This window comes from Sebastes umbrosus, unplaced genomic scaffold, assembly GCF_015220745.1.
Source record: "Sebastes umbrosus isolate fSebUmb1 unplaced genomic scaffold, fSebUmb1.pri scaffold_79_arrow_ctg1, whole genome shotgun sequence".
Taxonomy (NCBI): Eukaryota; Metazoa; Chordata; class Actinopteri; order Perciformes; family Sebastidae; genus Sebastes; species Sebastes umbrosus.
The window spans coordinates 29,897-41,962 of NW_023618539.1; the positions used below are offsets into that span (position 1 = coordinate 29,897).

The 12,066-nt window shown below is 40.6% G+C and overlaps 1 protein-coding gene across 1 annotated transcript in view; it reads left to right on the plus strand.

Moving 5' to 3' along the window:
* Positions 1–11,351, plus strand: part of LOC119484487 (myomesin-2-like) — a 32,973-nt gene extending 21,622 nt beyond the window's left edge. Inside the window, 10 exon segments of the mRNA XM_037763318.1 lie at positions 953–1,020; positions 1,141–1,254; positions 2,160–2,247; positions 3,256–3,294; positions 3,494–3,599; positions 5,366–5,529; positions 5,673–5,709; positions 5,793–5,815; positions 8,456–8,511; positions 9,363–11,351. Of these exon segments, the coding sequence (XP_037619246.1) occupies positions 953–1,020; positions 1,141–1,254; positions 2,160–2,247; positions 3,256–3,294; positions 3,494–3,599; positions 5,366–5,529; positions 5,673–5,709; positions 5,793–5,815; positions 8,456–8,511; positions 9,363–9,890 (1,223 nt within the window). The 3' untranslated portion in view covers positions 9,891–11,351.
* The last annotated feature ends 715 nt before the right edge of the window (positions 11,352–12,066 follow it).

Genomic DNA, 12,066 nt, shown 5'->3' on the forward strand with positions numbered 1-12,066 from the left:
AGTACTGTGTGAGTATACTGTATATATACTGTATGTAATAGGGCTTTAGAGGGTCCGTTCCTCAGCAGACATCACAGTATATACAGTATATATATATACATGCTGTATATATATATACAGTATGTATATATATATACAGTATGTAATAGGGCTTTAGAGGGTCCGTTCCTCAGCAGACATCACAGTATATACAGTATATATATATACATACTGTATATATATATACAGTATGTATATATATATACAGTATGTAATAGGGCTTTAGAGGGTCCGTTCCTCAGCAGACATCACAGTATATACAGTATATATATATACATACTGTATATATATATACAGTATGTATATATATATACAGTATGTAATAGGGCTTTAGAGGGTCCGTTCCTCAGCAGACATCACAGTATGTTGTGTTCTGATTTGTTGGTCTGTTAGCAGGAGAACTCTGAACTGTGAACAGATGTCTGTGAATTCTGCTGTAAAACTAAACCACAGACAAAAAGACAAGTCACTAGTTTCTACTGAAGTATTGAACTTAAATGAAGACACATTTATGTATTTGAATCCCTCACAGATTCATAATCAGGTGGACTGAGTCGACTGAGTCGGGGAAGTCCCGTCTTTAATCTATCTTTTATTTTAGAGCCGTTCCTGATGTTACTTCAGTCTTAATCTCATTTGAACTGTCTCTTTTATTTCCTTTAAAAATGCTTTTCTTCTCCTGTTCTCACCCTTTCTCTACACTATGTTGGTTTTTATTTTCATTGAATCCTGATGATTGATGACGTGTCTGTTGTATTTCCTTTGTGAAGCACTCTGTCATAAAGATAGTTATTATATTTAAAATGAGTAGATATAGATCTGATTTAAAGGAACGTGTTTAGGAGAACTGTACAGCCTCAGCAGAGTGTTTTTATTCACCGTTGCTCTTAACGTCATCATCTAAATGTTCCAGGTCCTCATTTCTCTGAGTATCTGTACTTCACCGTCACCGAGGACTGCACCGTCCTGCTGGCCTGCAAGGTAACCGGGACATCAGCCTCTCCGTCACCTCTTCCATCACCTCTTCCATCACCTCTTCTCCTCCCAGTCAAACTCAACCTGGTGTGTGTGTGTGTGTGTGTGTGTGTGTGTGTGTGTCAGGTGGCCAATGTGAAGAAGGAGACGTCCTTCCACTGGTACAAAGAGGACGATGAGATTGTTCCAGAGACTCCTCCTAATGTCCTGTCTGGAGCCTGCGCTCTGCCCATCCCTCTGGTGACTACTGCAGCACCCACACCACAGTATATACACACATATATATACACACATATACATACTGTACATACTGTATATACTGTATATACTGTATACAAGCTAACAGGACCTGGTTGGGACTTCTAGTTTCATATGATGCCGGTATTCTTCCCTCTTCCTTTAACACTGAGCCGCTACGACCTCTGAGAGACAGAAGAGCAGCTAGCAGGTTGTTAAGAGGTTATAAGTTTATACAATATAAAATCAATACTTCACGTCCGTGTATTGATACAATATATGCCACGCAAAATATACCGTCATTTCTTAATATAATAATACATTAATTCATAATATAATAATATATTAATTAATTAATTAATTAATCGTCATTTTTTAAAATAATAATGCATTAATTAATAATATAATAATACATTAATTAATAATGTAATAATACATTAATTAATAATATAATAATACATTAATTAATCAATTAATTAATCGTCATTCTTGTAATATAATAATACATTCATTAATTAATGTATTATTATATTAAGAAATGACGGTATATTTTGCGTGGCATATATTGTATCAATACACGGACGTGAAGTATTGATTTTATATTGTATAAACTTATAACCTCTTAACAACCTGCTAGCTGCTCTTCTGTCTCTCAGAGGTCGTAGCGGCTCAGTGTTAAAGGAAGAGGGAAGAATACCGGCATCATATGAAACTAGAAGCCTTAAGGAATCCATTGCTACCAACCAGGTCCATCAATTCATTCATTCATTCATTCATTCATTCATTAAAGACATGAAATACAAGATGAAACATTCACTCCTGTATCAATAATATGTTTGAGACTAAAATATAGATTTATTTTAACGTTAATGTTTGTTGATAAAATAATCTTTGTTCTTTTCTTCCAGTTCTCCAGAAAGGATCAGGGCGTCTTCAAGGCCGTCCTCGGGGACGACAGAGGAAAGGACACATCTACGTTTGACATCTCAGGCACAGGTACGAATAATAATAATAATAATAATAACAATAATAATAATAATAATAATAATAATAACAATAATAATAATAACAATAATAATAATGATAATATGATAATAATAATAATAATAATAATAATAATAATAACAATAATAATAATAATAATAATAATAATGCTAATAATAATAATAATAATAATAACAATAATAACAATAATAATAATGATAATATGATAATAATAATAATAATAATAATGCTAATAATAATAATAATAACAATAATAACAATAATAATAATGATAATATGATAATAATAATAATAATAATAATAATAATAATAATAATAATAATGATAATAATGATAATAATAATGATAATAATTATAATTATTATTGTTATTATTATTTTATTTTATTTATTTTATTTATTTTATTTATTTTATTTATTTTATTTATTCATTTTTCTTTTCCTATTTATTATTTTTTTATTTCCATTATACCTCAATTTAGTTTTTCTTTTGCTATTAAGGTATATTCTAGATATTTTCTCTATATTTTTGTCTATAATTTTAACTTTATTTATCCATAATTTAGATGATATCTTCTGTGGTTTCCGGTGTGTGTGTTTTCTGTTTGAGTAGACGGACGTGTTGAAACACGGCTGAGTGTTCTTCAGAAAACTAAAAATTCCTTTCCCTGGACAGCTAAACTTTTATTATTGTATTACTGACGATCAGTAAAAGACCTTTGAAAGAGAGAAAGAGGAAATAAACAGTGATTTAAAAACAGCGAGAGGGACTCTGAAGCTCGCCCGCTGTAAGAAGTGGTGCTAGAGAAAGGCTCAGGTAAAGAGAGAGGTTTTTATAAAAGTCAACAGAGTCTGGCTCTCTGATCTCTGATCTCTGATCTCTGATCTCCATCAGTAGAGAATGTAAAGGTGAATCTGGTGAAGTGGGTCACTCATCTTGGTGTTGATTATTATTATAATAAACATGTTAATGATAATGTATTCTTTCTTTGATTTGCAGTGTTTGATGACATCATCAATGCCCTCGCCCAGAATGCTGGTGAGTTTGATCTGTATGAAAATGTTCTGGAGAGGGAAGAGCAGCAGCTCCCCAGAATCTGCTGAGTATCAGTACTTAGTGAATACTTCAAGTAGTATAACAGTACATAACTGGGACACACATGCAGCCTTTTGAAATGCACAGAAAACCTCTTTCTTTCCCGTCTGACTGTGAGTTCATGTGTGTTTGTGTCCGTCAGGTGCGTCTGCGTCTGAGCTGGTGCTGCAGTGTACACCAGAGGGCATCCGGCTGCAGTGCTACATGAACTACTACACGGAGGAGATGAAGACCGTCTGGAAGCACAAGTACAGTCTCATTCCTCTATTTCACTCCACCTAGTACCATGCAGATATTTACCTCTAGCTGAGGTGTAACAGCGTTTATATCTGTTGAGCTCTGTCTATGTGTAAAAAGTTTAGTTTGTGAATATTCATATTGTAGTACAGCGATATTTGCAACCAGAGACTGGTACAAAAACACAGAATAAAACTTGCTTTCATGTACAAAAACAACATATTACAGAGCAGATCATGAGAGATATCAACCAGTGTTTGTTTAAAGGCTGATTAGAACGTAGTCAACAGGTATATATGTACACCGATACAGCTTCTCCTGCATTAACAACAGCAGTTCAACTCTCACGCTGCTGTTCTATACTGTATGTGCTGTTCTATACTGTATGTGGTGTACTCCCTAAGAAGTTGTACACACTTGCAGTATTTCAAATCACATTGAACAGAAATGATAATTGTATGTGTTGGTTGTGGCTTTCATTACATCAGAACATGTTTTTATCTGTCAGCTGTCAGCAGTAGAATACCTCAGTTGATGGATCATGTAAAGGTTTTGTTTAGGAAGTGTTGCACCTCATAATTAAGCTGAGGCCGTGCCGGGATGATGTACAGCTAGTGGGTCAAACCCCTTCTGTCGGGGTATACGTTACACCGGCTCGCTCTACCAGAGGCTTAACACTTTGGTATTTGGAGGAACATGATGGCGTCATGACCACGATAACAATGTTCAAAACAACGTGACGTTCATTTAGTGAATCACAGTCTCATTTAGAGAATCACGGTCTCATTTAGAGAATCACGGTCTCATTTAGAGAATCACGGTCTCATTTAGTGAATCACGGCCTCATTTAGAGAATCACGGTCTCATTTAGAGAATCACGGTCTCATTTAGTGAATCACGGCCTCATTTAGAGAATCACGGTCTCATTTAGTGAATCACGGTCTCATTTAGTGAATCACGGTCTCATTTAGTGAATCACGGTCTCATTTAGAGAATCACGGTCTCATTTAGAGAATCACGGTCTCATTTAGAGTCGAGGATGCTTTAGGGCGGGGCTACCTGGTGACTGACGGGTCGCTACCACGCCGTTGTCCCATCTGGGAGTTGTCCGTGTTCCAGTCTTACTTACAGTCTTTCCAACATCGTCCACCCTACCTTTAATTATAACATTTTGGTCGCCTAAAAGCGTGTTATTCAGCGTTGGGATGTACGTAGCTCCGCCCTCTCTGTCACTCTGGTTGCAAAAAAACAAGATGGCGAACTCGAGGCTTCAAAACGTCAGTCTACAAACCGACGGGTGACGTCACGGTGACTACGTCCACTTCTTATATTCAGTCAATGGTTATCTGCCTGAACATAGGTCTGTGGTGAACACAAGCATTTTAAAATATGTCAGTAAATATCCCACTCGTGAATTATGAAGCTTTTACGTGTTCTAAAAAGGCGGTAGCCAACAAGTGGCTAAATGAAAACACACAGGTTGTCGTAAAAAAATCATATGACAAGTTGGAAGCTTCGTGGCGTTGAAGTAATGGTGACCGTGCTGTAGTTGGTTTATAGCCTAATGTTAGCCAGAGAGATGATCACTTCCTGTTAGTGGAGGGAACCAGAGAGATGATCACTTCCTGTTAGTGGAGGGAACCAGAGAGATGATCACTTCCTGTATCTCAGTGTTTGATGTCACATCATCAGTATGAAGTGAGAAGTGACCTCTGTGATGTGAAGAAGTGACCTCTGTGATGTGAAGAAGTGACCTCTGTGATGTGAACCCCTGCAGGGAGAGTAAGATCGCGTCCTCTGAGAAGATGAGGATCGGAGGAACGGCGGAGATGGCCTGGATGCAGATCTGTGATCCGTCTGACAAGGAGAAGGGAAACTACTCCATCGAGATCTCAGACGGCGTTCAGACCCACGCCAGAACCTTCGACCTCTCCGGACAAGGTCAGAGTCCACATCAGGACATAAACATGTCTTTACTCTGTAGCCGTTAGTTTTCATTCTTATGAGTTATTGATGTATTGTTTTATTTTTTTATTTTTGGTGGCTTTGAAAAGTAAAGTCATGAGTTCATTTTCTTTTTGCAGCGTACACCGACGCCTACGAGGAGTACCTGAGACTGAAGTGAGTCATCTGTCAGTACGCTAGTCTGTGAACATCTTTAAACTCAATCATATTAATCATATCCATATTCTTTCATCTTTTAGGGCGGCCGCATTTGCTGAGAAGAGTGAGTATATCATTATCTATTATCCTGACACATTATTCATTCCTTCTAAAACTGAGGGTCTCGGGGGCGGGGGGGTTAATCAGTTAATCCATTAATCCATTAATCGTCTCGTCAAAATGTCAGAAAATAGTGAAAAATGTCCGTCCTTGTTTCTTAAAGTCCAAAGTGATGTCTTTAAATGTCTCGTTTTATCAGTCAAAACCCAAATACAGATATTCAGTTTAGTATGATATAAAACAGAGAAAAGCAGGAAATGCAGCGATTATTTTCATTATAGATTAATCTGACTCTTTCTTTCTTCTTCTATCAGTCCAGAACTAGTGAACCTATAGAGCCTCTGAAAGACAGTAAAGATCTGACGGATCTCAGAGGGGTTAAAGGGACATATTTAAGATTTTATGACTTTAATTGATCACGTCATGATGACGTTTTTAAACCTCCAGTGACATTCTGAACATTTTCAGACGCCCAGACGAGTTATTTGCTTTTCAGGCAGCTCAAGTACGAATGAAGTTCAAACAGTTTAGACCTCTTTCTCCTTCTGAAGAGCTCCTCTCTGTTTACACTGAGACAGGTGGAGTCTTCCATGACATCATCATGACTTCATCATGACTTCATTATGACTTCATCAGGACTTCATCATGACATCATCATGACATCATCATGACTTCATCATGACTTCATCATGACTTCATCATCACTTCATCATGACTTCATCATGACTTCATCATAACATCATCATGACTTCATCATCACTTCATCATGACTTCATCATCACTTCATCATGACTTTATCATGACTTCATCATGACTTCATCATGACTTCATCATGACATCATCATGACATCATCATGACTTCATCATCACTTCATCATGACTTCATCATGACATCATCATGACTTCATCACGACTTCATCACGATTTCATCACGACATCATCACGACATCATCACGACTTCATCACGACTTCATCACGACATCATCACGACATCATCACGACTTCATCATCACTTCATCATGACTTCATCATGACTTCATCATGACATCATCATGACTTCATCATGACATCATCATGACATCATCATGACTTCATCATGACTTCATCATCACTTCATCATGACTTCATCATGACTTCATCATGACTTCATCATGAATTCATCATGACTTCATCATGACTTCATCATGACATCATCACGACATCATCACGACTTCATCACGACTTCATCACGACTTCATCATGACTTCATCATGAATTCATCATGACTTCATCATGACTTCATCACGACATCATCATGACATCATCATCACTTCATCATCACTTCATCATGACTTCATCATGACTTCATCATGAATTCATCATGACTTCATCATGACTTCATCACGACATCATCATGACATCATCATCACTTCATCATCACTTCATCATGACTTCATCATGACTTCATCACGACTTCATCACGACTTTATCACGACTTCATCACGACTTCATCACGACATCATCACGACATCATCACGACTTCATCACGACTTTATCATGACTTCATCATGACTTCATCATCACTTCATCATGACTTCATCATGACTTTATCATGACTTCATCATGACTTCATCATGACATCATCATGACATCATCATGACTTCATCATGACTTCATCATGACTTCATCATGACTTCATCATGACTTCATCATGACTTCATCATGACTTCATCATGACATCATCATGACATCATCATGACTTCATCATGACTTCATCATGAATTCATCATGACTTCATCATGACTTTATCATGACTTCATCATGACTTCATCATCACTTCATCATGACTTCATCATGACTTTATCATGACTTCATCATGACTTCATCATGACATCATCATGACATCATCATGACTTCATCATGACTTCATCATGAATTCATCATGACTTCATCATGACTTCATCATGACTTTATCATGACTTCATAATGACTTCATCATGACTTCATCAAGACTTCATCACGACTTCACCATGACTTTACCACGACTTCACCAGGACTTCATCACGACTTCATCACGACTTCACCAGGACTTCATCACGACTTCATCACGACTTCATCACGACTTCACCACGAATTCATCACGACTTCATCACGACTTCATCACGACTTCATCACGACTTCACCACGACTTCATCACGACTTCATCACGACTTCATCACGACTTCATCACGACTTCATCATGACTTCATCAAGACTTCATCACGACTTCACCACGACTTCATCACGACTTCATCACGACTTCATCACGACTTCACCATGACTTCATCACGACTTCATCACGACTTCACCATGACTTCATCACGACTTCATCACGACTTCATCAAGACTTCACCACGACTTCACCACGACTTCATCACGACTTCATCACGACTTCATCACGACTTCATCATGACATCATCACGACTTCATCACGACTTCATCACGACTTTATCATGACTTCATCACGACTTTATCACGACTTCATCACGACTTCATCACGACTTCATCACGACTTCATCATGACATCATCATGACATCATCATGACTTCACAATGCAAACCAGGCCGATATTCTGCTCTAAAGTGGAGTTTCCTGTGTCTGATGACGTGTTGTTGTGTCTCCTCAGACCGCGGCAGAGTGGTCGGTGGTCTGCCTGACGTGGTCACTATTATGGAGGAGAAGGTAAACACTGTGTTAATAATATGTATATTGTTATGCATTCATTTGAGGGGTTTTGTTTGCAGTAATAAGGAGGTCGAAGAGCTGAACGGCCCCGGCAGCATTCCTTTATGAAACAAATGTAAAACTGGGCCGTCCCTTGCTCTTGTTTGGTATCCAGATATGCACATACGGTCGGTTTTACAGGTTTACAAGTATTTCTTTTTTTAGCTTTTTCTAGTTCAAGTCTTCATAAACAGACGCAGTTTGCTGAGCTGTCACAGAGAAGAATCTGCTGGCACTCAGTAGATTTTATGATTTCCAGCACACCGTAGTTCTCCGACAAGCTTGTGGTACCGTGAGCCACAGAATGCTAAACCGTGGTACCGCCAGCCGCCGTCTGACTCCAGTTGCTCCTAAAGTAATGTTATTATGGTATGGACGGCCTCTGAGAGAGGTGAACGGCGTTACCACGGTTTAACGCTTGGCGGCTCACGTAACCTGAGTCTTGGAAAGAGAGGAGTGAGCAGAGGGGAACACCACTAAACACCACTAAATCCAACGGACTGTTCCTTTAAAAACCTAAAACATATCCAGTAATTCACAAGAAATAGCAAAGATTTGAAAAACGTCTGAAAAAATGAACCTTTCTGTGGCAGAAATATATTTTTCTTCTTCTTTCTTATCCTGTTAGTGATCTTATGACCCTTCAGATTTATTTTAGGACCCCTTGAGGGGTCCCGATCCCCGTGTTGGGAACCAGTGCTCTCAGTATAAGTGGGTTTATTACAGCGTAGCTGAACTGCTCCTTTAAGTGTTTTTAAACCTCCGTTTAGAATGAATGTTGACTTGAGTTGACTCTCGACCCTCTCCAGTCTCTGAGCCTGACCTGCACCGTGTGGGGCGAGCCGACCCCCGAGGTCTCCTGGTTCAAGAACGAGCAGGAAGTCGCCTCCACCCCGCACACCAAGGTCACGTTTGAGGGCGGCAAGTTCGCCAGCCTGGTCATCAACACGGTCACTCCTGACGACTCCGGCAAGTACAGCATCAACGTCCGGAACAAGTACGGCGGCGAGTTCGTGGAGATCACCGTCAGCGTCTACAAGCACGGCGAGAAGATCCCCGAGCCCAAACTGGGACAGCCCAAAACGCCCGCCGCCACGCCAGCGTCCACGCCCGTGCCGCCGAGGTCCCCGGCTCCCCCCTCCAAGACCCCGACCCCGACCCCCTCTAAGTCCCAGACCCCGGCGTCCATGAAGAGCCCGACTCCGGCCTCGACCCCGGCTTCCACCCCGGTCCCCAAATCTCCCACCCCGACCCCAAAGTCTCCGACTCCATCCCGCGGCGCCAAGTCGCCCACCCCGCCCAGGTTCATGAAGTCTCCGACCCCACCGAGGAAGTAAACGGCGGTGGTGACGTCTAACGGGGGAAACGTTTGCTGATTTATAGCATGAGTGTGAAACCCTGAGGTGTTAGAGTTCATGTAGACGTAGCCGCTGATAGAAGTCTGAGAATTTCTGGACGACCGCTGACTTAAAGAACGGGTTCTAACTAATGAGAAGGTTCTAACCAGGTAGAAGGTTCTAACTAGGTAGAAGGTTCTAACCAGGTAGAAGGTTCTAACTAGTTAGAAGGTTCTAACCATTTAGAAGGTTCTAACTAGTTAGAAGGTTCTTTCCAGGTAGAAGGTTCTAACCGGTTAGAAGGTTCTAACCAGTTAGAAGGTTCTAACCAGTTCTAGTGTTCTCTATCATCTCTGAGAACTAGTTCCAGGATATATCCAGATATAACAGACAGACTTTACAGCGGCTACCAGCGTACAGTAGATTTCCTTTCAGTTTCATATCGCTGTGCTTTTAACAGGCAGGAAAACTAAGAAAAAGAATAAAAAAACAACAGGGTAGATGTTTAAATGTTTTAAAAGCTGCACCTTCCACTTCTCAGTGGAACGCCTGTATACTTTATGTTTGTGGATGTTAAAGGAGAATTCCTGTTTTATTACAACTTGGGTCATAATCACGTCATTTCAGTGACGTCACTACAAAGACAGTCAGACGGGTTGTAGTTGGGTTCACAACCCGTTCTCACTCCCGACTCTTCAAATACCACCGTCCGGTCGGCGCCCCTCAGCATCGGAAACAGACCCTTTAGCAACAGTACGAGATGAGCCGGGCTTTCAACTAACTCCAGACTAAACCCCCCCCGCGGCGTTCTTCCACGCTCGGAGCAGCGGCGTACAGTATTAATAGCGTGACAGTCGTTCAGGGTGGAAGGGGAGCGGCGGTGGACGAGTCAAACAAACACAAGACTTTCCACCAGGAGACCACCGTTCGTGTCCCGCGTGAAACTAAAAGTAACGTTGACTTATTTAGTCACGTGACTCGTCGGTATCGTCAGCCCCGTGAGTCATGTGACTCGTTAGTCAGTGAAGTCAACGTCAACCACCACCGTTTCCTAACCCTACCTAAGTGGTTGTGTTGCCTGAATCTGGTGAGTACATCTGGTAAGTTATCATAACCAGTTAAAACGACGACCAGATCTCCGGAAATCAGACCACAGTTGTTATAAAGTGGAATTGTCCTTTAAAGATGGTGAGCTGGGAGCGGGCAGGGATGGAGCCGGGTCATGTGGTCGGGACCTGGGACGGAGATTAACACCACATTATTTAGTCTTTCTTTCTCTGGGGTGATGATGTCTTCCTCCTTTAGGAACCGATCCTTTAGTCCCAGGTAGCTTTCATCAGTTAGTGATCCTGTGAATAATGAATATTCACTTCCTGACCCGAGAGGTCGGTCTGTCTGCGACATGTTGTGTTTCCCCCCCGATGCTTTGTGATGGCAATAAACGTATGAACCTCCTCCTGACGTCTTTGTGATTGATCTCTTCTCTTCTCTGTCTCCATTTAAAAGTTTAAAATCAGCTGTTATGTTGATTGTTTTCTTGTTCCTTCAATATTAACTGTTTTATTGATGGTCCCCACAGTGTTGCATGATGGGAGAATACTGTTGGATGTTGAATTTGTTTTCCAGTCCAGAGAAGCGTAAGTGACCTTCGATCATTATTGAACCAACACGGTGCAACTGGGCTCTAAATATGGAGTTAAACCTTCTTCTCTCTGTTTAAATCTGCTCACGGTTTGATGCTCAGTTTACAGGTTATTGATTCCTTCTGTTCTGATTCAACTGGTGCTCAGACGCTTTGTCTCCTTCTGTCCTTTTCTCTGTCAGTCTGGTTGATCCATCCAACAGCATTTTGGTCTCCATGTACAGAACAAACCCTTCATACTGAATAGAGCGTTAGCTAGAATGAGTCCTAAATCACAGAAATGAGTCAGCATTTCTTCACTTCCTGTTCCGTCGTCTGGAAGGTCTCTGGTTACCTCTGGGAACCAGGGAGATGATCACTTCCTGTTGGTGGAGGGAACCAGGGAGATGATCACTTCCTGTTAGTGGAGGAACCAGAGAGATGATCACTTCCTGTTAGTGGAGGAACCAGAGAGACGATCACTTCCTGTTAGTGGAGGAACCAGGGAGATGATCGCTTCCTGTTAGTGGAGGAACCAGGGAGATGATCGCTTCC